The 27,211-nt window shown below is 55.2% G+C and overlaps 1 protein-coding gene across 1 annotated transcript in view; it reads left to right on the top strand.

The window, feature by feature from the left end:
* Celsr1 (cadherin EGF LAG seven-pass G-type receptor 1) overlaps nt 1–27,211 on the top strand; it is a gene marked incomplete at its 5' end in the record, with an annotated part of 101,366 nt that overhangs the window by 14,365 nt on the left and 59,790 nt on the right. The window contains one exon of the mRNA XM_033765881.1: nt 26,667–27,208. Coding sequence (XP_033621772.1) covers nt 26,667–27,208 — 542 coding nt within the window. The remainder of the gene's footprint in view (nt 1–26,666; nt 27,209–27,211) is intronic.

Consider the following 27,211-nt stretch of genomic DNA (forward strand, 5'->3'; position numbering starts at 1 on the left):
TATCCCGACAAAAAAAAAAAAAAAAAAAAAAAAAAAAAAAAGACAAAACTAAAACCAAACGGGGTCTCGTGACCTCGGCAGCTGTGCCGTGGGTTGTCGGGGGCAGGGCTGTGGGGGTCAGCTGTGGCTCCTGCTTTTTGTGCTGACACAGCAGAAGTTTCCAGACCCACCTCAGGGTGTGGCACCGTGCTGACGGTGGATTGTGTTTGCTTAGTTTGTGTGTGTGTGTTTTGTTTGTTTTTTGAGAGAGGGTCTTGCCGTGTAGTCCAGGCTGATCTTCTGCTCTCAGCCATCCTCCTGCCTCAGCCTCCCAAGTAATGGGATTAAGGCGTGTGCCACCATGGCTGGTTGCACATCGGTTTTAAGCATGGTGTGCGCTGGTGAGAGTGGCAGGACCAAGCCTGGGGTCAGGTGAGCTGAGTCACAAAGCGAGGTGCGAGTTGGGTGTGGTGGTGGGGAGCAGCTTGCCGGTGTGTCCTGCCCTGGGGTTCCTCGGTGGGGCCCATGTCCTCCTTGGGGCTGATGTGGAACTGCCCGATAGCACACAGGTCAAACCGAGTCACACTGCCGGATTGCTGAGGACAGCTCACCTCTTTGTTGCAGTTGTGGCCCAGTTTACTCCCCGACCCCGCTGTGCTCGGGGCTGCTGCCTTGCAGTGCTCAGTGCCTTCTCCTTTCCCTCACCGCTGTCAGCCCCCGGATGTTCTCCTCTCCCTGAGGTTGTGTGCCCTTTTGGGGTTGTTTTTACATTTCTAAAGCTAGACTATTCAGTATCATTTTCGGCTCATTTCCCCACCATTCAGTAAGATGTGGCTGAACTGCAAGACTTAACTGTCTGCCGAGCAGGGAGACCAGTGGTTAGGGCGCTGCTAGGAGGAGGGGAGGCCCTGGCTTGAGGCTGCGGCCTGTGAGGAAGGGATGGGGCCTCCCGCTGTCTGTGGGTGGGGCAGGAGCCCAGCAGTGTGAACCTTTGTCTTCGCTGCCCTCCCCTCCCAGCAGCCTCTCGGATGTACCTCAGTGGTCGTGCCGCCTGTCTCACAAGCGCAAGGTCCAGAGTTCGATCCCCAGTCTCCAAAAATAAATAAATTGAAATAAAATAAGATGCGAATTCCTGGGCAGACCTATCCCTGCTGTCCCCTAGCCCTGAGTGTCACCCGTAGTGGCGCGGTCGCCCTGCGCTCGCTCCATCTGAGCCCTGGCGCTTTGGGACGCGTGTGTGGGCCTGTGGTCAGAACCCGAGGCTCCCCTCTCTGCCATGCTGACGTGTCCCTCGCGGGTGCCGAGACGAGCCCCACCCGTCTGCTGCGCCAGCGGTGGCTGTCAGGCGCGTTTCCTGGGGTGTGGCTTCTCCCCATCCACAGCACCCCGGGTGGCCTCTCCAGCACAGCTGCCTCTCCTCTTGCCCCCTGCAGCGTTCCGTGGACACCCTGCCTGGCGTCACCGTCCCACACCATCACCCTCTGGAGCCTGGCACACACAGCTTTGCTGCCCGTGCCTTGAAGCCCTTGCCCGTCTTGGGAGGTGCCAGGTGGGGTGGGTGTGCCACCGTGTGCTCAGGCTTCTTGGCTTCCCTGAGCAAAGCCCATTCTCACAGTTTCTCTCCACACCACCCTGCTTTGAGAGAAGTAGTATAGCTGTGACCCAGGCGAGTCCAGACTGGAAAAAGCAACCACGCCGGGTGTCTCCAAAGGTGGGGGATGAGCTGGGGGGCAGAGGGGGCACCTGCTCTTCGCTGTCCCCAGCCCTGTGGCCCTGCATCCAGACGGCAGGAGTTGTCCACCCCGCTTCCCGAGTCTTGCCGTATGCACGCAGTGACTTCCTTCCTCCTCCCTCTTTTTTTCTTCTTTTTTTAGTACTGGGGATTGAACTCAGGGCCTTTGCACTGAGCTACATCCCCAGACATTTTAAAAAGTGTTAAGAGATTGGGTCCTGCTAAGTTAAATTGCCCAGGCTGGGTGTGAACTTGCAGTCTTTCTGCCTCAGCCTTCCAGATTACAGGTCTGCACCTCCCGGCCTGGCCCTCCCTCCTAATGAAGCCCCGTGGCCCTCATGGGCGGGGCCTGGCCAGAGCCTGCAGGTCTGGAGCAGCCTGGGAGACACGGTATTTGGGCATCCAGCCCCTGCTGCAAAAGGAGTGCTGGAGGCCCTGGAGGGGCTGAGCACAAGACTTATCTGGCCACGTAACAACAAGTCACTAACCTCCCTGCAGTGGGTAGGGTGAGGTAAAAGGAAAGACCCTGTAATCTTACCACCCAGGAGTCGTAATTATGAATGTAGCGCGACCCACCAGGTTCTTCCTGTGTGCTTATTGGTATGGGCATGTTTTTCAAAAACACCACCTTGGCTGGGCAGCTTTGTGACTTACTCTTTACTTAGCCTCTATCACGGGCATCTCAATGACTGTGTCTGCCCTGCTTTTGGATGGCTGGATAGCAGGCTCAGACGATCCCACCGACATCCATTTTAACTATTTGCTGGGCTCCGTCCCCTTTAGGTTGGTCTGGCTTTTCTCTTCTTTCTTCTTGGGTGACTTTCTAGAAGTGGACCAGAGGGCTGCCAGTTTGAAGGTTTTGTATTCCCGCTTCTTTTGGTATCTTTTCCAGTTTTGGCGTCACTGAACCCAGAGCCTCATGCAGGCCGGGCAAGCGCTCTCCCACGCAGCTACATCCACAGCCCTTTTCACTTTGTTTGAGACAGGGTTTCTTTAAATTGTGCACGCCGGCCTTGGACTTGGAATCCTCCGCCTTTGTCCTCCCGAGTGGCTGGGGTCACAGGTGTGTGCCACTGTGTTCGGCTTTTCCTGCTTCCTTGACCTAAACGACGGTGGCATGAATGTGCTGAGTATCTGCTGGGGGCTGAATGTTCTAGTGAGTCCTTCTGCAGGGCCCGGCCATCCATGCTGGCCACTGGGAGCGTGGTGGTTACACAGACAGGTCCATGCCTGGATGGGGAGGCTCTGTAGGACGTCCAAAGCCTGCTTCGGGATCCGTGCCTTCAGTCCCCCCGCCCTGGAGACTGTGTCGGCGGGATATTCTCCCGTTGGCTCGGCCCTGGGCTCCAGCTCTAGGTGCCCGTGGCTTGAGGATACCCACCGCACCAGGCCCAGCCTGCGTCCCACTGTCCTAGGCTGAGCTCGGCGCTTGCTCTGTGTCCTGTCCAAGAGTTAACAGGGTTTGTGTTTAATAAGAGCCACTTCCTCTTACCTTAAGGAAGCACCAGGCAGCTGTTCCGCTGGGGCCAGGGGACTTGGGAACATATGTGAACAAGGAAAGCTCAGGGACCCGTGGGGCAGGGCATTCAGCTCCCCCTTGAGGGCTGGGCTGTAGAGGCCTGTGGGTCTTGAGCACTGACCTGGCTGGGGCTGGAAACAGGATTTGGGTTGCATGATCTAGGGCTCCACGGTCTGGACCAAGAGCTGGTGAAATGGTTCCGTGGGCTGTCCTGTGCGCCCGGGGCGTGTCCTTGGGCCTGTCCTGCTGGTCCCCTGGGGGATGCCAGTGGCCTCCTATCACCCGGGCTGTCACTAGAAGGGCTGTCGACTAGGAGGGCTGCCATTGGGGTGTCCTCAGGCTACACCCTCCCCTTCAAGGCCTGCTTGGGACTAAGCCCAGTACAGAGTGGACCTCAGGCCTCACCCAGTTAGACTCTCAGAGCCCTGCATGTGTGTTTGTCCCAGGGCTTCTGGCCACACAGGCTGCAGTGAGGGAGGCTGAGGTCAGCATAGGCAGAGCCCTGGCCTCACTCCTGGGCCCATGGTAGGACCCCCAGGGATGCCCGCCTGCACCTGCATCCATCTGTCCCTCGAGTCTGAGCTGGGCACGCAGTCCCACTGTGGGATGCCTGGCATTGCTCCTATGCAGGCCGGTGAGAGGGCCCCAGCAGGGACAGACCATGGTTCAGGCTGGAGGTGATTCTGGCCCCAAGGACCTGGGTGGGGGGTAGAAATGTAGACATGAGAGGGACATTGTGCACGCCTCGTTATTCTAGGAGTGAGTTGCTGGGCCCAGGGCCCAGTGCAGCCGCATTTGTGGGCACCCTCTGCAGGCCGGTGTGTGCTGGGGGCTGGGACCTCTGGCCAGAGCAGGGCTGAGGGTCAGCAGCAGCACAAGTAGAGTCTCTTGGTGGGGACAGGAAAGGCCCCAGCGGGATCTTTGCTCCTCTGATTTATGGCATGTTGACTGTCACTGTTTTGTCACTGTCTCACTGGGCTGGTCCAGTATCCTGTGAGGCTCAGGGCCCCACATGGGGGATAGTTTTAAACCCGGGGCTTTAATTTTATGGAGTCACGGATTTCGTTTTTCCACTACTGGGGATTCAACCTAGGGCCTTGACCCTGAGCTCCATCCCCAGCCCTGTTTACATTCTTTTATCTTGAGACAGGGTCTCACTTGTTACTAAGTTGCCCAGGCTGTGCTGAAACTTGAATTCTTCCTGCCTCAGCCTCCTAGAATACAGGGATTACAGGTCTGGGTCACCACACCCAGCTTCTAGATGGTTTTGCCTAATGTGGCCACAGACGCTCCTCCGGTGCTGTGTTATATTTAGGGGGAGTAAAGTCAGCTGCCATGCCCTGCATGCCTTCCTGGCAGGTTGCTGGCTCCTGGTGCAGTGTCGAGTCCCAGGTGCCCTGGCCCAGGCAGCAGCGGGGTTGGGTGGTGGTGGTGAGGCTGGGTTACAGAGACGCTGCTATAGCCTGTTGACAACACACTGAGTGCTCTCTGAACCCCATGTCCCTGTCCCAGCCTGAGCTCTGGAAACGGAGCGCTGGGCTGGAGTGATGCCCAGGACCCCAGGACCTCGGAGGCCTTGCTGTAATTTCTGGAGGTGACAGCTTGCCAGGGCCCAGGGAAGAATTGAAAGCTGACACCAGGAGGGCAGGAAGAGGAGGTGGTGACCGTCCTCAAAGTGAGTGACCTGGCAGGGGACCCTCCCACTTAGAGTCCTGGCCTAGCAGAGAGCAGGGAAGACTCACTGTGTCCCATCCCCAGCCTCTCTCGAGTGGTGGCACACGTCGGGGGGAGCTGCGTGCACCCCGGGCCCCACCTGTCCTGGGGCCTCACCCCAGAGGACCCATCGTACCTGTGGCCCCTGTAGACCATTCTGACTCCACTGGCTCTGGTCTGCCTTAAGTGGCGGTTAAGTCTCCCTCCACCCTGCTCCTCGTGGTGTGGGGGGTGGGGCATGCCCGACTGTGAGCCCACAGCCCCTCTCCTGGCACTGGTAATGCCTGGCTCTCCTCCAGGCGCTGGGGCCTGTGTTGCCATGGTGACAGGCACTCCTGAGCCCCTCAGAGGCACCTCCGCGGCTCTTGCATTGAAGAGCCAGCCCTTTGTCTGGGCACAGTGTGGCTCTGAAGCACTGTGTGTATGTCCGGCTCGATTTAATTACCCCAAGAGGCTTGGCAAGAGGGCACCCTAGGTGCCCTGCAACCCACCCAGTGCTGAATGCTTTTGCTTTTAAAAAAAAAATCATTCATTTTACACTTGAAGGACTTGACGTTTACAGCTGCACCGTAACTGGGCGAGAGGCAGATTGTGAAGGTACCTGGCAAGCTGTCCTTGTCTGGTGGGCCTGGAGGGCTCAGAGATGACTGAGCCAGTGTTCCCTGTGTCTCCATCTGCTGTCCCACCCCGGAAGGGGCCTGTCGCTCCCTGCATTGCTCCCACCCTCTTGTTAGAGCTTGGGGGACCGCTTCTTCACCACAGCCCTTGCCCATAGCTGTGAGGTCTCCCTCTGTGCTAGTTGGGAAGGTGGTTTTGTCAGAGCAGAGGTGAAGTCTCAGCTGCATACGGCGGCCCTCTGGTCTGGGTCCTCACGGGTGGGTCCCTGGCCCGGCCCCTGCTCAGGAGCCCACAGAGCCCCCCATCGCCACCCCTCCCATCTGTGGCTGGAGCAGGGGTCTCGCTCAGCGCTGCTGATGCTGACGACCCTCTGTGGTGAGGCTGTCCTGGGCATGGAGGGTGCTACTGCCTGGTGTCTCCACCTCTTGCTGTGGCACTGTAGGCCCCCTCAACCTCGCCTGATGGCGGAGAATGTCCTGTCTTTTCCAGATTCCCCCAACCTGCTCACTGAGGCAGTTGTCCCAGAGCTGCAGCTGGTTGTGGGCACATGGGGTCATGGGGAAGCCCTCGGCCAACCTGCAGCCCTAGCCGGCTCTGGTCCCTCTTCAGGACTTGGCCACGGGGGCAGCAGGGTGTCTGTGTCCTCCCAGAACCCTGCCCTCTGCCTACTGGACTGGGGATGCTGTTGCCGGGCTGGGGCTGGGGCGCCAGGCACAGTGCAGCACAGGCCGGAGCCCCTCCCAAGATGAGGATGCCTTCAAATTAAGCAGAGGCTGGCTGAGCGCCCTGTCGTCCTGCCCGGCCAGGAGGGGACAACAGAAAACAGGAGGTGGCTTGGACGTGCTGAGGGCCCAGCTCTTCTGTGCAGCTGGCAGGGTTCAGCGCTGGCTGCCCACTTGGCCAGGTCTCCCTGGGTCCCCTCTGTCTCAAAAGACCTGTCAGGCCTGCAGGGGATGGTGCTGTTTACAAAGCCCTTCTCAGAAGCTCTGCCCACTGAGCATCTCCAGGCCACGGCAAGCAGCGGGTCACGGGGTGGGCGGGGAGAGACCTGGGGTGGGGGCACTGGGCCCGGTTGGACACCCAAGGCGATGGCAGAGAAGAGGTCGGAGGTCACTTCGAAGGGGCCGGCAGCGGACGGAATTTGGCAAGTAAGCAGGTCCTTTAGTGGGGAGGGGTGGGTGCGTGAGAAATGCCACACCTCGGAAGGGGTCAGGGGGTGGGGACCAAAGCGAGAGAGCAGAGCTGCAATAGCTCCTGAGTCCTCCCCTGTGCCCCCTCAGCTCTGACAGCCCCTGCCTGCCAGACACAGGGACCATAAAACAGCTGGGAAGCCCCTTGCAGGGAGATAGGAGCTGGGGACAGGAATCTGGATGGACGGCTGCCTGCGGGCTGTCTGCAGGGGCTGCAGGTGTCTGGACAGAAGGGACCAAGGGCCCTGCCTCCTGGAGCCAGGGGATGGGAGGTGAACATGAGCCCCGGTGGGCGGGAAGGAGTTGGCTCTGAGGGATGGGACGGCTGCTGGGCTGGGTGGCCAGTGGCACCCGTGTCCTCATGCGATGTGACTGAAGGTGATGCCCCATCCCCGCTCAGTCGAGGCTGTGCTGTCAGGGCCTCTTTCTGGTGCCCTGGGAGTTGCCCCGGCCAGAGCTGGCCTGTGGCCTGCTCGTCCCACATGGTGCCGCCATCTCTCTGGTGCCTGGAGCTCCCAGAACAGCATGGTGACCAAGATGGCTGCTTGCTGCAGCTGATGGGGCCAGGCAGAGTCCAGTGTGTGATTTGAGTGAAGTCGGAGGATGCGGGGCTGTCCCCAGAGCTTGTCCCCTGAGCCCATGAGAAGCACTGCTGGCAGCCGGAAGCCGCTGCTGCTCTGGGATGGGCAGGTGATCTGACCAAGGGGCATCTGCCTGGCTGCCCAGGAGGACACATTTGCCTGCTGAAGGGGAGCTGGTGGTTATGGCTTCCCTGGTCCCCCCAGACTTCAGGCACTGGGAGTGGATGGAGGCCCGGTGGTGACCCCTCCTCTGCCCCTGTGACTCTATGGACTCTGCTGACTCTGTCAGTGCTGAGTGTCAGGTTTGGGAAAAATGATTTCCGGTGCCCATGGGGCGCATCCAGGCAATGCCACTGGCAGACCTTGCAGAAGCCAGGGGGTCTTTCAGGGAGATCTTTCTTGGCCTCGTCCAAATCCAGACGGTGCCCCGGAGACTTGCAGCCCCTGGTTGCAGCTTGTCTCAGCTGCTGTGCTTCGCTAGGGTACTGTGAACCCCACAACCGTTCCCGAACTTCAGTGTGGGATGTTCTAGTCTGGGTGAGGAAACGAGCGTGAACTCCAGGTGCGAGACCTGGGTGCCTAGTCGGCTGGACACGAGGTGGTCATTGATGTGCAAAGCAAGGGACATGGGCTGAGGGTGACAGAGGGGTTGAGTTCAGGTCTGGAAAACCTGAGGAGGGAGGTGCCTCACCCTCACTGGCTGGGCTGCCGATGGGCAGGTTGCCATGCGGGCGCCATGCATGCAGGCCCTGCACTGGGTGCCAGGCAGCCCCTTCCCAGGCCCGGCAGCTGCCAGTGATGCTTTTCTGAGGGAGGGTGAGGGAGGGTGAGGGTGGGTGAAGTACAGTTATTTTATTTTTAACAATCTGAAGGATTTTATTCATGAAAAAAATAAAGCAACCTTGTAAACATGTAACAACCAGAAGTACAGAAAGTAGAAAGCCACCAGTGCCAGGGTATGTTTTTCCCATTTTCCTGAGGGCATCAACGTGCACAGCATCTCTCTTGCCCTCTTGGCCTCATCTCTGTACCGTCTCCCTGGTGTGGGCGCCTCACTCTCGAGTCCAGCCAGGTTTTCTCGCACCGTGGAACACAGGCCCGGTGTGAGCACAAGTGTAACTCGAGGTTGTCCTGACAATAAATGCCCAGAAGGAGGTGACGGGGCCAGGGGCTTGCACACTTTAGACTCTGATAACCCCGGGCCCGTGGCACGGGGAGTCCGTACTGCCTTCGATTAGACCCAAGGGGTGTGAGCGCCTCCTCGCCTGCACCATTCCCGGGATGAGTTTTCCACCTTTTCTGCTCCTCTAGGTACAAAAGATGCCTTCCTTTTCTGATGCATGTCTCTCTTTAGGCACAGCGAAGTCTTTGTCAGCTTCTAGGCCATTCCAGCTGGGTCTGTGAATTGCCACTCTCCTTTTTCAGTGGGATGACTTAGCTTTTATCGGCTCACATTTCTCTTTATATGGTGTGGTTGTTTGACTTTTTGCAGTTTTTTTTTTTTTTTTTTTTTTTTTTTTTTTTTTTTTTTTTTTTTGTAATCCTGAATTTTCTTCACATTCAGTTGTATCTTTTATCATGTATTTGCTTTTCTTGTTGTGGAAAGCTGATTGGTCTTTTTAATTTACACTTCCCTGTGTGCCCTTCAACAACTTGAGTTTGTTGTTGTTGTTGCTGTTATTGCAGTACTGGGAGTTGAACCTAGGGCCTTTGCACCGGGCTGCATCTCCAACCCTTTTTATATTTCGGAGGCAGGGTCTTGCTAAGTTATTAAGTTGCCCAGGCTGGGCCAGAACTTGGAGTCCTCCTGTTTCAGCCTCCCAGAGTGCCAGGACTGCAGACTTTCCGTCACACCCGGCTTTGCTTCTTTGAGCTTCCAGTTTCTGTCCTTTAACCATGAGGGACAGTAGCACTGTCCTCGTAGGTCATATGAGGATTAAATGACAGAAGGAGGTGCAGCCACAAGCGCCTGGCTCAGCCTGTGGCCGTGAGTCTTCCTGGGAGCGGCTGCAGTCCGTTGGATGCACACTTAGTTTACTTCTTCCTGGAAGGTTGAAGCAACCGGCGTGATCGTGGGGCAGGATGGCTGGAGGCTCCCCATGTCCTGCCACTCAGGAGGACCCTCCCTGGGAAGCAGACCCAAGCTCAGCAGTGCCTCTCATCCCAGGCCAGGCTCTTTCGCCTCCCAAGTGGTATCTGGCACAGCAGGGTGGCTGGGAGCAGGTGCTGAGCCTCCCGACACGAGCTCTGCTGTCTCCTGGCCACACAGCAGCACAAGTGTCTGGTTACTCCACACTACCAGCAGGCTGGATTCCTGAGGGGCCTGGGTCTGTGCCTGTTGAATTCTCAGGTCCTGTCTGGCATTGCTGAGTGGGACCTGTCCGTCCAAGGGCACTTTTCCGATATGGGAGTATTGGCACAGACTTGATGGGCTGAACGTACTTGATCTGAATGTCCAGAGTCCAGAACGTTCCAAACCCTGAAAATTTTCAGAGCACTGACCTCACACTCAAAAGGTTTTGGTTTTTTGGATTTCTGATTTTTGAATTTTCACATTAATGGTGCTTCACCTGTATTGCCTCTTATGGAGCACATACTCTTTTTTTTTTTTTTTTTTTTTTTTTTTTTTCGATACATTCTTTTTTTTTTTTTTTTTTTTTTTGGTACCAGGGTCCAAACTTGGGACCTTGTGCTTGCGAGGCAGGCGGCAGCACCACTGAGCTAAATCCCTGGCCCCTAGCAGGAACTCTTTAAAACATGCCTTGTCCCGATTTTGGCCCATATTGTTCAGTATTTGAAGTCACAGGAACCCTCTGGTCATGGGGGTGTTATCGAGGGGTTCAGTTGTCATCGTCTGGCGACCACAGGCTCGTCACCCAACATTCTGGAACCTTGGTTTTCTTACGTGATGGAAGGGATGGTGCAGTCTGTTGCACAGGTGTTTGCAAAGCCTGGAGCTCAGGAACCTTCCTCACTAGTGAGCTCCATCACAAGCACCAATAAAATATCCTGTTTCCTATGGGAAAGGTTGACGAGTAGTTGGTTTTTAAAAAAGTGCCTTTCTTCTCTGCTTCTTCAGAATAAGGTGGGTCATAAATCACTGTGACCCCAGAGGCCTCCCCTGCTACTCCCTGCTTTTTCCTTAACTTCTCAAGTCTGAGCAGCGCACAGCTCTGCTAGAGGGGATTCAAACATCTTTGGGAATCCTGCCTCGGGAGTTCTGTGTTCATGGAAAGATGAGTTTAGTTATTTCTCATCCAGTACGTTTAAATGTCCGAGGGTGTGATGTTTGATTTTAAAAGTAACATTTCAGTTTTATCGTCAGAGGAGCCTTAATAGGATTTTTCAAATGCACGGCCCCTGAGCAAACAGCACCTGCAGGCCCGGGGTGCCTCGTGGCAGGGTCCTCGTACCGATGGTGACCTGATGTGACTTAGCCAGACAGCCAGCTTCAAGCTGCCAATCCGATTTCTCCCACTTCTGGAAGCCAGGGCGCCGGGGACACTGCGACTGCATTTGCGGGTCCCCAAGTGCCCGGAACACAGGCCTGATAGTTGTTATAAAGTACATGTTAAGAAAAATCACTCTGGACAAAAGGCCTCCTGAGTCATTGTTGTAAACTCCCCAGAAGATCAAAAAAACACAGGTGTGGGCCGGTGCTGGCCTCTGTTGTTTTGTGACAAGTTATGGGTGTCATTCACGCCCCTTTGGAATCCCTGGAGCCCACGTCATTTTGCCAGTGGCCTTTGTGTGCCCTCTCCCTTTCAGCCTGCCCAGGTCATCTGAATAAGCTCAGAGGCCCTGTCATTGTCCCTTGGTTACCCATCAACCATCCGCTGCTTGCAACAGGCGGCCAGTCTCCATGGTTACCGCCACCACTGTAAATGTCATCTGGGGCCCTGGGGGAGGGGGCTGTCAGCAGCTCCGCATAAAAGGTCATCTCCTGCTGGGAAGACTGGGATGGGGCGGTGGGAGAGGTCGCTGCTGAGCCCTGCGCTGGGATGACCATAATCACTCCCCAGGGCCCTGGCTGGTCTGGAAGAGAGGAAGAGGCCCAGTTTTGGCTTTTCCAAGGGGAGGACTGGCAGCTGGTGGGGAAGGGTTTCAAGCCCCACAGGTTGGTAGGGTCTAGAGGGAGCTGGCCTGGGCGGGCACCTGGCAGGGCTGCTGGCACCTGGCTTTGGGGTTGTCAGAGGTGAAAGCAGAGACCTCTGGGAGCAGACCTGCAAGCAGGCAACTGTGTAACAATTACTGACCAGTGTCCTTTGTGGTTGGGGATTAGTGGGGGTTGAGGTTGTGTCCCTTGCTTGTCGTGGTAACAAATGGTGACTGTCCTTGAGACCAAGGTCCTGGGTACAGGCACATACACCGAGGATGTTTGGAAATGGCTCTGAAGGGTGGGTTTCCCCGCATCAGTGGCTGTGTGGCGTTTAAGGCCGGATCCAGTGTCTTCTAAAAATGATGCATTCATTGATACTCTTGCCGTCCCCAAGTAAGTTTATTACTCTGTGTTTTCTTCAAGTTTGATGCTGTCAGTCTCTGAAACTGTTGCCAAGCAGATGGTGAAGATGTAGCGGGTTCTTCACTGTTTACCTGTCTCTCATTCCTTGGGCAGTGGCTTCCTCTAGGAGGCTTTTTTTGGCCATCCCTTTCTTCTGGGGTCAGCCTGCTTCCATTCTGCCTCATTTTCCTTGGTGCTTTCCCATTTGGAGTTCAGCTTTCCTGAACCCAGGAATGTCAACCTCTCTCATGTCATATTTTCATGTCTTTCTTTAGAGCCTTATCTCCCTGTTGTGTGCCACTTTTTAATTTGTTAATTGGAGGGTGATGGTGTGAGCAGAGCTTCAGTTTACCCACTTTTCTCGATCTCTTTTATTTGAAGTCTTCCTGCCCCCCAAAGGTCACCTTTATCACAAGCTGCATTCCAAGGCACGGCAAGAGCAGGCACACCCGCCTCTCCATTCCGTTCTCACACCACCTTGCTCTGAATTATTGTTACACTCAAGCACTTTCCAAAGGCTATTGGAGCTCTTTGCCGTAGTCCCCATGGGCTGTTCTGGTGGCCACACTCTCCTGTGTGACGATAATTCTGTGTAATATGTACGTTATAAAAGATCAATTGAATTCAGAAAGGAAATCGCATAGGAATTTTGGTGAGACTCTTATCGTGTTTATGGATTACTTCATGTAGGGGGTTAGGCAGTGCCTCCCGGAAAAGACTGGTCGCCTGGAAACTGCAAATGCAATTGTATTTGGAAAAAGGGGCTTCGCAGGTGCATTTAAACTAAGGATCTGGAGATGAGATCAGCTGGGTTAGGATGGATTGTAAACCCAATAGCAAGTTCTTTTAAGAGAAGAGCTGCGGTAACTGTACTGTATACTGAAAAAGTACCAATAAACTCAAAAAGATTACAAAAGAGAGAGAGAGAGAAGAGCTGAGAAGGCACGGAGTTCGATCCCTGGTACCTTTGAGAAGTGACGTCTCTCCGAAGGGTATCTCATTGTTTTTCTGTTCAGAGGCAGGGTCTGTTTCTTCTTAATGTCATCTTTTATGTACTTTAATAAAATCCGTCATGCTCTCCAGATCTAGATTTCATTTTAAGCTCATTTCTAGGAATTTTATGGCTTTTGCTGCTGTTGTAGAGGGATTCTTTGTGTCGTTGTTGGTTTTATTACCCCACATTACGTTATCCAGCTAGCTCTTCTTGCTGGGTGTTGAAAAGCACTGATATTCTGTCTGGTGATTTTACAGCCAGCTACATCATCAAGCTCTCTTATTAGTTAATATAATTTCCTAGTCGACTTCTTCAGGACTGCTACTCCCCTGAGTCCAGATCACGTGGGCTTTTTTCTTTCCTTTCAGGTACTTTATTTCTGCTTTGGTGTCCTCTTTTATTTTGTGGCCAAGTGGTTTCCCACTTTGGGTGTTGCTCATTGCCTACAAGAGGGTGAGGACCTGCTGTTGTGAGGCAGTGCCCAGAACCTGGCGGTGACACTGTTGTTGGTAATGATTAACTCATTTCTGGCACTTTTCAAAAATTGAAATTGTTCATATCTCACTTAATATTCATTTAGTTAGGTTTTTTTTTTTTGTTTTTTTTTTTTGGTACCCGGGATCGAACTCAGGAACTTGCGCTTTCAAGGCAGGCAGTGGAACCACTGAGCTAAATTCCTGGCCCTTGTTTAGTTTTTATTGTTGGCCAGACTTTATGTTAAATCCTAGGTATATAATATAGTACTGGACATCTTAGCCAGTGCGATTAGGATGAAATTACAAAGGATGAAATAACAGTGATATTCTTCCCAGACAATGAGGTTACATTGGAAGAAAGTGCCAAAGATTAGGCAAAGTGTGATGCCAATGGTAAGTGTGTTACAGCAGAATTTTGGATACTTAGTTACTACATAAAATCAAATATGTTTGGGTTTATTGGCAGTAAATGGAAAATAAAGTGAAATATTTTATTTATTATATCATAAAAGATCAAGTAACCAAGCATAACACTAAGGAAAGATATGCAAAAGATCCACAGAATGTTACTGAGGGAGCTGGGCGTGGTGGCGCAAGCCTGTAATCCCAGCAATAGGGAGGCTGAGGCAGGAGGATCACTGTGAGTTTGAGACCAGCCTGGGCTACATAGTGAGTTCCAGGTCAGTCTCAACTACATAGTGAGACCCTGTCTCAAAAAGACAACACCAACAAAAATGTTATTGAGGGAAATTGAAGACCTAGGTAAATGGAGAAATGAATAATAAATAAAAACATGTTCATGGATTAGAAGACTGTCGTGTAAAGATGTCATTTCTCTCCAGATTGGTGTATAGCTTCAGTGCGATACTAATCAAAACCCATAGGATTTTTAAGGGAAATTGAAGAAAAAAAAATCCATGAGCTAATCATGACATTTATATGTGAATAAAATCAGCAGAAAAACGGCAGAGGTGGCTCGAAGAGGAGGCAGGTGGCTGGCCGGGTGCCAGGCTCGTCACAGAGCTGTCATGGTTAAGGGAGGATCCAGGCTGGGGCGAGAGGCCCAGGAGGGGGAGAGTGAGGCCACCGACAGGCGCGGTGTAAAAGTGCAATTTACTTAGCTAGCGCTACTCTGTTCTGAGACTCATCTGCTAAGTTTCACGTTTTGGTTACTGCTCTCCAGCCCTAGAATTTCTTCTCGGTCCTCTTTCTGATCTGCTATGTTCTTTCCTTTGGCTAACGGTCTCTAATGAAATCCTGAATCCGCTTTTTACCTTTCTGAGGCCCCTGAGCATTCGGTTCTCAGGGCTTTGTGTAACCCACCTGCAGTCTGTTTTCTGCTGTCTCTGACGTTTGTTGGTGGTCACTCGGGTTGTCTTGTCTCCTTGTGTGCTTGGTTGTTTTCTGTGTGCTCACTGTGCTTTCATGATTGTTAGGAATGAGTCCTTGTATGTCATCGTCGTCCTCTGGAGGGATCCATGTTGGGTTCTGGCAGACCCCAGAGGTGCGAGGGATCTGGGGTCACCATCACCTACTGGTATTGATCCCAGCTTCCGTGGGCCTTGGGAGCTTTCTTCAGCCGGGTGGGAGCTTCCGTGAGGAGACGTTCGCTGGCAGCATCTGAGCCAGTCGCTGTGCAGACCTGGGCAGCACCAATAGTTATCACCATGCGGCCTGTGTCTCCTTGTGAACAGACAGGGGTTAAGGGTGCGGAGGTCTAAAGAGTTAAAATTGTGATAGTCGTCTTATGGTGTCTCAGGCAAAAGATGCCGGAGTCTGTCCCCCTGGCACTTGCTGTGGGCATAGTGTACAGTGAGCAGTGTAGTCGCCTCCAGGTTGCCATGGCAGCCAGAATGGCCTGGCCGCTCTGCCCATGGTGCCCTGCAGGCCTTGGCTACCGGGCTGAGATCTCCCTGTCTGTGATTTGTAACTCATTACCCATCCTGCCCCTTGCCCTGGGAGCGCTTACTGTGGTTGGCACGCCCAACACACGGTGCCTCTGGCTATGGAACTAGATCTTGCCGCCCCCAGACCTGCCACCAACACCCTGGACACTTTCCTCCAAACCCTGAACACCCCTCCCCCACACGTGGACCCCCCTCCCCCAACCTGTCACCAGCACCCTGGCGCCCCTCTCCCATATTCTGGACCTGGACCCCTCTGCTCCGGCACTCTACACACCGCAATCTCCTGGCCCATCTGTCCCCCTGCCAGGGTGAGGACAGCTTGAGGGGAGACTGGTTTTTTTCATTTGGCATCCTTAGATCTCTGCCTGGCACACAGAGAGCTGCAAGTATTTGTTGAATTAATGAGTGACGGCACTGTTAATTAGAGTTCCTTTGAGTTTAGGTTGCAGATTAGAATCTTTAGGAAGACAGTGCGCCGCCCAATTTTTAATTATGAATGGATCGTGCATGCAGTCAGGGGCCATAATTACTGGGAGAACCTCAGCGTCCTTTTCAGGACCCTTGGGGTGCTCTGAGAGGGAAATCCAATTTGTTACTTTTAAGTCCTCCCTTAATCACTTAATAGCAGGATATCTGATATTAGGTTAATCTCCCTCTGTTCCGACCCATGCTCACGGCGCCACTAAAAGAATGTGGGGCTCCCAGGACCCTCGGGCGTTGTGTGTTCAGGTGTGGGTGAGGTGCAGGGGTGGGGATCAGCCCGATGTTTGTGGACCACCTCCCACGTGTGAGTCTGAAGGCGCCTGTGATGTGAAAGCCCATCCCGAGTGGCCCGGAGCAGGCCTTGGAAAGTGTCATCGTCACAGCCAAAGGAAAGACTCCGGAGTGCAGACCAGAAACCTCCAGCGGCCCCCTCTGCTCCCCAGTGGAAAGTAGTCACCCTCAGCTCCCCACCGTCCTGACCCAGACCATTGGGACACGGGTTCTGAGCGGTGCCCTGCGTGCCCAGCCTGTGTGGAGGGACGCAGAGGGGAGCCTGGCCGGCCTTGCCTGTGGGATTCGACTCGCGGGTGTGCTGTGATGGGAACGAGGTAGCCACTGGGTTGCTTTCAGCTCTGCTTGCAGTGGGATCCTTCATGAGAAGCCAGGCGAGGCTGTCCTTGGCTGGGGTGGCCTGGGGCGGCCTGGGGCAGCTGTGGGCCCCAGCGTCCTGGCTCGACCCCAGCGCCGGCCGTTAGTCTGGAGAAGGGAGCCGGGTGCTAACAAAGGAAATGGAATTGGAACCCAGGGGCCAGTGTGACTTGGCGCCCCCTGGAGAACGGCAGGACCGGGGCGAGGTGGAAAGGTTTTGTTCTGGCTTTGAATGTGGGGAAACTAATTCTACCATCTGGAGGTGGGGAAGAGAAAGTAAATTAAAATGCTCAGCCACAGCAAGCGTTTAAGCCTTCACAAAGACAAAAGAGAGGGTGTAAAACTCACATGCTCCCTGCTCGTTCTCTGGAGGGTGTGTATGGGAGGGGCTGATTTTTCTCTCATTTCCTCTGCGAGAATCTAGTGAGTTGTTAATCTGAAACTACTTTGTCTCCCCCCTCTAATGTCATGCTAAGTGGGTCTCTTGAAATTTAGGATTGGAATTCTCTTAGCAAATATTTAACTAGAGGAAAAAAAAAAAAACCTGTCTCTCTCTGCTCCCTGGTCCCAGTGCAAGTTGCAAAATAATAGACGTCGGGGCCAATATTTGATCTGTTTCTAACTCGTCACTAAACTAAAGAGAGGGTCCCCCGAAGGAACAGGGTGGTCCTCATGCCCTCACTAGGCGGTGCCCCGAATGGTGGAGGGGAACAGAGCAGGTGTTTGGCTCTGGGGCAGCATCAGGGCCTCCCTGCCTCATTTGGGGTGGGGTCACTTTGAGCTTTACTCTCTGAGGCCCAGAGGGACTCCGGGGATCTTTAGGTGAGAAGGCAGCTGTCCCTGGGCAGAGTCGGGGCTGTTCCCAAGGGGTTGGTGGATTCACAGGTCTCTCCGTGGTGTTTGCATTTCAGAAGAGGACTCTGGCCGCAGCTTGAGGGTTCCTAAGTGGGGAGAACTTGGGTCCCAAAGGGGGTGTCTCTTCTGTGTCCCTAGGAACACGGGCACTGTGTCCTTTATCCAGGGAGAAGCCTGGTTTGCAGGCCCTGCTGGGAGCCATGTGGACTACGGTTACAGTGCCTCTGCAGCAGGCCTTTCTGGCAGCGCTCCTCCTCCTGTGTCTTCCCGGCCTGCTGGTCTGAGGACCATGGGCCGGGAGCAGTGGACATCATACTCACTTACCTGGGGCGGGCTGCAGGTTCTGATGCTAGTCACCTCTGATGTCACCTTTGCTCTTAAGTAGGTGCAAGTGAGTGGTATTAGAAAGCCACCCAGCTCCCTGTCCTCATTCAGCCTGTGCAGTTAATAATTATTTTATCTGGAAAGTGTGGATATGAAACCGCTGAATACGTGCACGAAGGCCACCAGCCTCATGGCGGGGAGGAACATTGCAGCCCATATCCCGGATGCCCGTGTGTCTTGGACACAGTCCTGAGCCCCCCTGGGTTCCGACCCTCATCACTGATAGCAGACCATCTCTGGCCACCTTGCTGGAGTGAAACTGGCTAATGGATAATAAGTGACAAAGCTTGGTGAGGCTCTTCCCGTCCTCCCAGGATTGTAGGAAGCCATTTGTCTCCATCTGCAGATGAGACTGAGGCAGGGAGTAGTTTAAGTAGCCTGCTCTAGGTCCCAGAGCAGGTGGCTGGCTGAGTGGGCCGTCCCTGCCTCACACCAGTATCTAAGGTCCGGTGGGCAGCTATTGGTCCCCATCTCCCTGGGGGCCCCAGGCACCCCCGTGCTTGAGCTCCCCTGGGTCCCACCCTGCCCTTCTTCCCCCTTAACCTCAGCCTCTCCTCTCGCTCCCTCCCCTCTCTTGGGGTGGCCTTGCCTGTTCCCATAGCCACCCAGACTCCGTGTGCCTGGATCAGGCTCTGAGCGCACACCTGACACCCAAGAGCCCGTCTCCACCAACTCCAAAGAGGCCTGGTTCCAGCTAGCACCTGCGTCACAGCCATCCCCAACTCTGGTGTGAAGCACCAGCCACTCTGTCCTGCCTGCAGGCTGCGGTTATGGGATTTAGAGCCTCTGCTGGGGGGACTTGAATGACAGGCAAACTTCAGTGGCCGGGCAGGTTGTCTGGAGCAGTAGTTGGTGACTTTGGGCCTACCTGTTCTCCTAAATAACTCTTGCTGTCACCTGCTACTATGTCACCTGCATAGCCTCAAGAGCTGTTTCCTACTTGGCCCTGTACAGGATCCTAGGCCCAGGTCTCACATCGCTTGGGCTCTTGTGTCGGGGTCTTGGGCAGAGCGACTGAGGGCTGGGCTGGCCCGGAGCTCTCACAGCCACCTGTGCACCGGGCCTCCTACAGCCTGGCTGCTGTGTTCCAGAGGGAGTGTCTGGGAGCCGCTGCTGGGAGGGCCAGATGGATGCTACATGGCCCTTCTGGCCCTACTTGGGGGGTCCCACAGCAGCACTGAGCCTAAAGCTCCCTTGGTGGGCACCTCTCCGGGCTCTCCCAGGTCTCACCTGTTGTGAAAGCATTTGTGACCATTCTTTAAATACCTTATGTCCATTCCAGACTGGCGGATGACCCTACCTGCCTTCTGGGTTTGCTGTCCTGGAGACAGGGTCCCTTCAGGCTAGCACCTTGACCCTCCTTCCTCCCTCCAGTCCGACACTGTCCATCCCATGCCTAACGTAAAGGATTTTATTGTTTGGAAATAATTCAAATAGATGAAATCATGTACCCTGCACACCCACGGGCTACAAAGGATGGCATCGGTGCATGTGGCCTGACCTGGCACACGCCGTGGGGTCCTCCAAGGGCTCTGAGAACCAAAACAAGTTTTGCAGAAATTCATTTGGCCACAGACCATGACCCAAAGCGAAGAGACCGTCCGCGGTTGTCACCGCCTGTGTTGTGGCCTCCCTGGTGTTGGTGCAGGAAGGTGAGCATCGGGAGGTTCATGTCCCTTGCTCATGTTCTGAGCTCCAGGAAGTACAAATTCCTCCACCACCCGGTTGCGTGGTTTCAGGGTGACGACTCCCCGCCTGTCTTGACGGCTGCATGAGAAGCCCAGTGGAGGAGGCGTTGGGGCCCGGGACCTTCTGTGCCTCCCATGGTCCCAGGTGCCTGGCCAGCAGCAGCTGCCTCTGAGCAGGAGTGAATGCGACACTCGTGGGCCGGCTACAGCTGGTTGACATATGGTTGTCCCTTGGAAGGTGCTCGGGCCACCTTATCACGTTGCCTGGCATCATTCGGCTCAGCCTGAGGCACTTGCTTGTTCTCTAAGTCCACATTTGGTTTAATCTTTGCCTGAGGGGATTTGGCCCGGCTTGCTGGGAGAGGATGGGAAGAGTCCCTCTGGATGGCTCCCCGCTGGCCCAACCAGCACCACCCTTGGGGCCCAGCTGGCATGGGGAAGCCCCAGGTCCAGCTTCTGCCTGGGCTTCTCGTGTTCCCCAAGAATCTCAAGGGCTCCAGAGCGTTTGCGTTGTGTGCCAGGGGAGGGGTGGACAGGTGTAGACCTTGGACAGTGTCTGAGGACCAGCTTGATCGTTACTGTCTGCGTTGGGGATTGGGGGAGCCATTGGCGCCCAGGGGACCAGGCTGGGGATGCTGTGGGGAGCCAGCCTGAGGTACCGTCCTGAGGTCTCGGAGCTGTGTGGAGACCCTGCCCAGGCTCCCCTCTGCTGACCCTAGCATGGCCTTGGTCTCGGTTTGTGATCACCAGCTGTCCCCGAGTGTGGCGTTTGGTGTGGACATTTCTTCAGCAGATGGATGTCAGCACGTTGTCTGTGAGTAGCTGAAAGAGGAAAGCAGGGGCCCTGGCAAAACTCTGTGTGACCTCTGGCAGCCTGTGGCATCTGACCGGTCTGTGGTGGGGGCAGCCTCCCTCATCAGGAGCTCGGTATTTTCACGGGAGCGAGTCTGGCAATTCCAAGACTGGCAGAGCTTTCTGGCTCTGGATGGCTTTTCATTTTGTTTTAGTTCTGTTTTGCAGTGCTGGGAATTGCACCCAGGGCCTTCCCACGTAGCCACGTCCCCAGCCCTTTTTTATGTTTTATGTTGACAAGGCCTCGCTAAGTCACTGAGTAGCCCAGGCTGCACTGAAACTTGAATCCTCCTGCCTCAGCCTCCAAAAGTGCTGGGATTACAGAAGTGTGCCACCCTGCACAGTTGGCTTCCCAGCTTTTAAAGGAGAAGGTGGCTTTGGCCCTCACAACAGTCTGTCTCCTGTGACTTTGCTCATTTGCTGGGTGTTAGGGAACTCCTTCGTAAAATGCTTTTCTCCTTTTGAATAATCTCACAGAAAAAAATGAAACATTTTTATTAAGAACCACGATCTTATCTCTTTTCTTTTTGCTTTCTTAAAGTGGAGATGACAGTCCCATAGATAAAATTCACATTTGAAGTGAACAATTCAGTAGCATTCAGTATATCCACGGTGTGGTGCAGCTACCACCTGTCTGGTTCTGAAGTGTTGGTGTCACCAGGAACTGGCTCCAGTCTGGCCCCCTCTGCCCTTTGCTCTTGGCACCTTGCAGTTTGGTTCCTGCCTCTGGATTTGCCCATACTGGACGTGTCATCTCCTAGGGTCACATGGCTGAGTAATGTCCCATGGTGCACTGGGGTCACATGGCTGAGTAATGTCCCATGGTACACTGGGGCCATACTTTGTTTATTGGTCTGCCAATGGATGTTTGGGTTTCTACCTTTTGGCTGCCAGGAATGATGCTGCTGGTCCATCATGTAGGAGTTTTTATGACCACATCTTCAGTTCTTTTCAGTTGCAAATAGGAGTGGAATTCTGGGTCCTGTGGGAATTCTACATTTAGCTTTTGGAAGTACTGATCCTTTACTCTTAATGGAAAGGCTTCTCAGAGAGACAGTTTTGTCTTGAAGAATCCAATCCGAAGGCTTGGGGGACTGTGTCCCCGGTTCCCTGAGCAAATAAGAGGATGGGGATAGTCTGGGGCCAATCCACTGAGTTCTCAGTGAGGCCAGGGCAGTCCCTGGCCTGCCGTGTCTGTGGGAGGCCAGAGAAGGGCGGCGCTGAGCAAGCAGTCCTGGCCTGTCAGAAGTCACTGTCACTTTCCAGCAGCCAGCAGGGGTTGTTATCTTGATTTTTGTGCTAGGGATAGAATGCAGGGCCCCACACTTGCTAGCTAGGCATGTGTTCTACTGGTGAGCTACAGCTACAGCCTTTATTTTGTATTTTGAGACAACCTCTCATTAAGTTTCCCAAGTAAGACTCAAACTTGCCATCTTCCTGACTCAGCCTCCCAAACAGCTGGGATTACAAGCCTGCACCCCCACACTGGGCAGGAGTTGTTATTTTAACCTCATGGGGGGGGTGACCAGGGCGTGAGCTTTCTAGGTGAGGAGTATTTGTTTTCACAATGTCTAGCATGGGCTGTAACAGCTGCTGGGCTCAGGCTGGGGACTAGGAGAGGCCCCTGGCAGGGAAACACCAAGTGGCTCCCATGGAAACTGGTGCTGGGGACAGGTGCAGAGATGGGTACAGGTGGAGGAGGGGCCGGGGGTGCAGCGGGGAGGCCTGGAATTGATGTGGGTGCAGGAAGCTGACGGCCACAGACCATACTGTGACCCGGAGCCTGGGGCGTCACGAGAGGAGGCTCTGGGGCTGAGGCCTGAGCCAGGGAGGTGGGGCTGGCGCTGGCTGCCTGAGACCCGCCCTGTGGCCCCCCACCCCCTGGCAGCTGCAGCAGCGGGGAAATTTTCAGGTGTGTACCTGGGTCCAGACAAGGAGAGCCTCAAGGCAGCAGGAGAAGGGGCAGGGTGGGGGTGGGTGAAGGGTAGTTGGCTCTGGCCCTTGTACCCCCTGGCACCAGGCAGAGCCCTGTTGCCCCTTTGGTACTGGCAGCTTGGCCACAGGATAAACATGATTTGTCCCCGACCCAGCGAGATCAGCCTGGTTGTTCCATGACACCTGGGGCGTCAGAGACCCAACTCCGGTGTGGCTGTCCCGTCCTGTGCCCTCCTCCTTCTGGGTAGGATGGGGTGGAGGAGCAGCGGCCCTCGCCCACCAGCGTTCATCCCACCCACACACTCCTGTCACCTTGAGTCTGTGACAGGAACTGAGACTTGGGAGATGTGGGTTTGAATTCAGCGTTTGCTAACCAGAAAAGAGGAAGCCAGGAGCCAAATGTCACACATGTCATCCGGCTTCAGTCTGGCCTGAGAAACCATGCCTGCCCTGTGGAGAGCAAAATCACATCAGCATAGTCACCTGGCTTGAAGGGGGGCAGCCAGGAGTCCTCCCTGCCCGGGTCATGAAGAGCTGGCCAGGACCTGCAGGGCCAGGAGCCCTCAAGGAGGCACCAGCCACTGGGGGACCTCACACCCCACCTCTATGGCTCTGGCCTCTGCTCGTTCCACATTCCCCCTGCCCTGGATTGAATGGCGTCCCCCAAATTCAGATCCACCAGGAGCCTCAGAGTGAGATGTTGTTTGGAAACAGGGTCCTACTAGATGTCAGCATGAGCATTGCAGTGACACAGTGCTGGCTTTGGACGAATCCTCATCTGTGTCCAGTGTCCTTTTAAGGAGAACAAACAGACACACAGATACCACATAACCCAGGATGACAAGGAGAGCCGGTGAGACCAGGCCCGGGGGAGGGGAGAGGGACAGATCCTGCCTCGGGCCCGCAGTGGGTTCCTGCCCAGCCAACTCTGGACTACAGGCTCCTGGCCCCAGAACCAAGAGGCCAGATGTCTGTTGTAAGTGCTCAGTGTGACTGCTGAGGAGACCAGCACCCTCCTGCATGAGCTGCCTTTTGTGCTGCAAACTCCCCCCATCCTGGGCCCCACCTCCCCCTGCTTTGGGGTGGCCCAGAGCTGGCCCCAATGCCCCCAACCCAGGGCTAGGTCACCTGCCACCAGGTCCTGCACTGCAGCTCCATCTCCTGCCTCTCCTGCACCGGGGCCACCCCTCACCTCCCTACCCAGCCCTAACACACATCCGAGGGTCATACGTGCCCCACCCTGTGTAGACCAGGCTGGAACAGATCCCCTGCTGTGGGCACCCCCTGGATGCACCTGCTGTGCCACCTGTGTTACCTGCTTCTCGCTGTCTGGGGGACAGTGTGGGGACCCATCTTTCCTGGTTTTGAGTGCTGCGGAGCTGTGGGGGCTGCTGGTCCCCGGCACCATCCTTGCAGCCTTGGAAGATGCCCCTGAATGCAGGTGGGTCACAAGCCACGTGGCCCCTAGCGACATCCAGTTGAACGGGCTTCTGTGGCTTCTGTGAATGGCCCGTACTCCTGCAGAAACTAACACACAGAGGAGGCGTCAGGAGGAAGCACAGATCCCCTTCCTGTTCCCCCGAAGACCTGAGCAGAGTCCCTCAAACTGCCAGGTCTGCAGACACCGAGAGTGGTGGCCAGTGTCACCTGGGAAGGAGAGGGACAGTGGAAGAAACTGAGGCAGCTGAGCTGGGTGTGGGTTTTGAAGAATGTGTCGGCATTCAGTGTCCTACGTGAGTGCAGTCCTGTTGATGAGATGGACCCTGGGTGTGTGGTCTGTGGGACTCTCCAGGGTCTGCCCAAGTTTTCTGTAACTCTGTTCTGAAGTGAAAGGTTAATTTTTTAAAAACAAAACCATTGATGGCTGGGCGTGGTGGCAAATGACTGTCTGTAATTGCAGTGTCCGGGGAGACGGAGGCAAGAGGGTTGAAAGTTGGAGCCCCGCTTGTGTAACTTAGTGAGACTGCCTCCAAATCAAAAATTCAAAAATGACTGGAAATGTAGCCCAGCCCCACAGGCAGAACTTCTGGTTCTCATGACGCCTGAACAGGGAATCCACCTGTCCCTTCTGCCACACCGTGGGAGGAAGCGTTCTCAGGTCTCAGTACAAAGACCCGGGATTCAATCCCCCAACCCATAAATGAATAAGTGAATAGAGATAAAATCTCATTGGTGCAAACAGGACCATGGTCCACACTGAGGAAAATGTGCCTGTGGTTCCCTGGACTCACGTGCAAGTGTTCGTTTGCTTTGTGTGAAAGTGTTTTTCCTTCTAATGCCCTGTTATCTGAGTCTGTCCCCATAACAGCGGGAGGTGGCCATTGTCCTGCCCTGTGTGTTGACCTGGGCGGGCTGTGCTTTGTGTCAGCCGGGCCTCCAAGGCTGCTTGGGTCTGTGTCCCGAAGAAACCACCCCATCCGACTGCAGCTGATTCAGATTCATTGTGAACCGGAACCTGGGGTCCAGGACAGTCCTGGTCTTCAGAGAAGTTAATGTGGGGGTCACTAGCAGGGCGTGTGCTGTGTTTTCTAGTACAGGGCTAGTTAATATTTAATACCGTTTTCTGGTCACATCGTTGCTTTGTCCCTGTGTGACCGCATGCATTTCTAGAACGGAGTTCCTTGTTCCAGCTTAGTCCAGCTCCTCTGGGCTGCCCATGTGAGGGCTAGGTCCTGGGGACCCCCCCAGGGTATCCCAAGAAGGCCTGGGGTTTAGCTTAGAATCAGTACAGCCTTTGCATCTGAGGTCAGAGCAGATGACTGCACATGTGGTTTAAGGTGAAAAGGATGTTGGGCTGGGATTTAGCTCCATGGCACTGTGGCTGCCTTGTAAGCGCAAGGTCCTGAGCTTGATCCCCTCCCCCGCAAAAAGATAAAAGGACGTTTTGTAACAGTTGCCTCCAGGAAGCACACAGCATCCGACTTGTGCTATTGTAATGGACGTTTGCAAAGAAAAACCAAACAGCTATCAAAAAAAGTAGCTTGCATGGGAAAACAGCCTCAGTGCTGCTGTTTCAGTGGGGAAGCCGCCGGGGACGCCTCCATCTGTGCCCTTCCCACGGTCCCCTTCCACAGATGTTTACCCAGCAGCCACTGGGTGCCGGCAGTGGCTCTAGGTGGGACCGTCGCAGCGGGAACCAGACCCACAGGTTCTCATTCCTCGGGGACTGGGGGCAGAGACAGGTAGAAACATGAGAATAAAGTCAGATCACGCAGCTCTGTGCAGGAACAAGTGGGGTTTGTCGATCGATCGTCCCTGCATCCCTAGTGCTGGGTCCTCACTGCAAGAGCCAGGCAAGGGCAGCCTGGGACCTCACTGAGCCGTGGCTCTGGACAGGAGTGTCTTGTTTTCCCCACGTGGTTTCCTCCACATGGCCTCCAGGCACCAGGAGGAAGGAGGCAGAACTGTGAATCCGCCTGTCTCTCCTGCCACACTGTGGGATGAAGCAGTCTCGGGTCCAGCTCTTGGACGGAGGGCAGGGATAAAAGCCACCTCTGGATGGGCGTGGCTCTCCCATGCCAGGGAAGGAAGGGGCAGCCATCCTTGAGGTTGGCACCACCGCGCCCGTGGCCTGTTCAGTTCTCCCTGTGTTTGCGCTTCCTTGTTCCTCACAGTGACCACTGGCCCATGGTTCTCACTCTTTGTCTCTGGGTGGTCGGGAGCCAGGAGTCCCCACACCCTGCTGCTCTGGAGGCTATGGGCAGAGTGTGAGTCTGAGGCTTAGCTGGGGCCTCCCAGGTCGAGGCTGCGCACACACTGCTCTCTGTTCTACACTCAGCCTCGCAGGTCGTACAAGGACCCAGGAGCCATTGAGTTGGGTACATGGCTTGGTTTCTCTAAGTGACGGGAGCCGGGAACACACTCGGGGTAGAGCACTTGGCCTCTCTCCCTCTGCATTTGCCCATCTGTTGATGCGGGGTCTGGTGGGTTCCCACCCTGGCCGTGATGACCGGAGTACCCAGCTGTGGAGAGGTGACGTTTCTTTGCGGTGTGGCCAAGTTAGGTGACCCGAAGTCCCTCCTGGGAACAGCCGTGGCTCTGGGTGCTGGAGAGGAGTGGCCTCAGGATCAGGAGCTTCTGCTGCTCCCGGGGCTCAGTGCATCCTGGGTTACCTTGTCAGGTCCACGCTGGGGTTGGCAAGACAAAGGGGCCTCCAGGTTTTGTCACCTGACAGCGTCCTCTAAATGGACCCAAAACTTTTTCACCACGTCCCAAAATCTAGTGGGGAGAGGGTCCTGGGCAGCACCCAGAGGGCCAGAGATTGTCTTTGCCTGTAGGGGCCTAGCCCTGCAGAAACTGGGGGGCAGAGCACACAGGCAGCTGTGTGGGGGCAGCATGGGGCAGTTCACCCAGCCGTGGCAAGCGCCTCTCAGGTCTGAGGCAGGAGCAGCCTCCCGGGCAGGGGTCGAGGAGGCAGGTGAGGGCACCCGGCCGGGGAGCTTTGGGCTGAAGCAGGGTGGTCGCTGTGGTTTGGGGTCCCTAAGGGCCTCTTGAAGAGAGGGCCGAGATGGGGGTTGTGCTAGGAGGCCAGATGGCCGTCAGACGGGACCGGGGAGCGGTGCCGTGACTCCCCAGACATCTGAGTGACCCTACTGCCCCTGTGTCCTGCAGACGGCATCCACAGCATCACGGCCCTGTGCACCCTGCGTGTCACCATCATCACGGACGACATGCTGACCAACAGCATCACCGTGCGCCTGGAGAACATGTCTCAGGAGAGGTTCCTCTCCCCGCTGCTGTCCCTGTTCGTGGAGGGGGTGGCCACGGTGCTGTCCACGACCAAGGACGACGTCTTCGTCTTCAACATCCAGAATGACACGGACGTCAGCTCCAACATCCTGAACGTGACCTTCTCGGCGCTGCTGCCCGGCGGTGTGCGCGGCCGCTTCTTCCCGTCCGAGGACCTGCAGGAGCAGATCTACCTGAACCGCACGCTGCTCGCCACCATCTCCGCCCAGCGCGTGCTGCCCTTCGACGACAACATCTGCCTACGCGAGCCGTGCGAGAACTACATGAAGTGCGTGTCGGTGCTGCGCTTCGACAGCTCGGCGCCCTTCGTCAGCTCCACCACCGTGCTCTTCCGGCCCATCCACCCCATCACCGGCCTGCGCTGCCGCTGCCCGCCCGGCTTCACGGGCGACTACTGCGAGACCGAG

This window comes from Fukomys damarensis, unplaced genomic scaffold (assembly GCF_012274545.1).
Source record: "Fukomys damarensis isolate Sample0158 unplaced genomic scaffold, DMR_v1.0_HiC HiC_scaffold_19, whole genome shotgun sequence".
Lineage (NCBI taxonomy): Eukaryota > Metazoa > Chordata > Mammalia > Rodentia > Bathyergidae > Fukomys > Fukomys damarensis.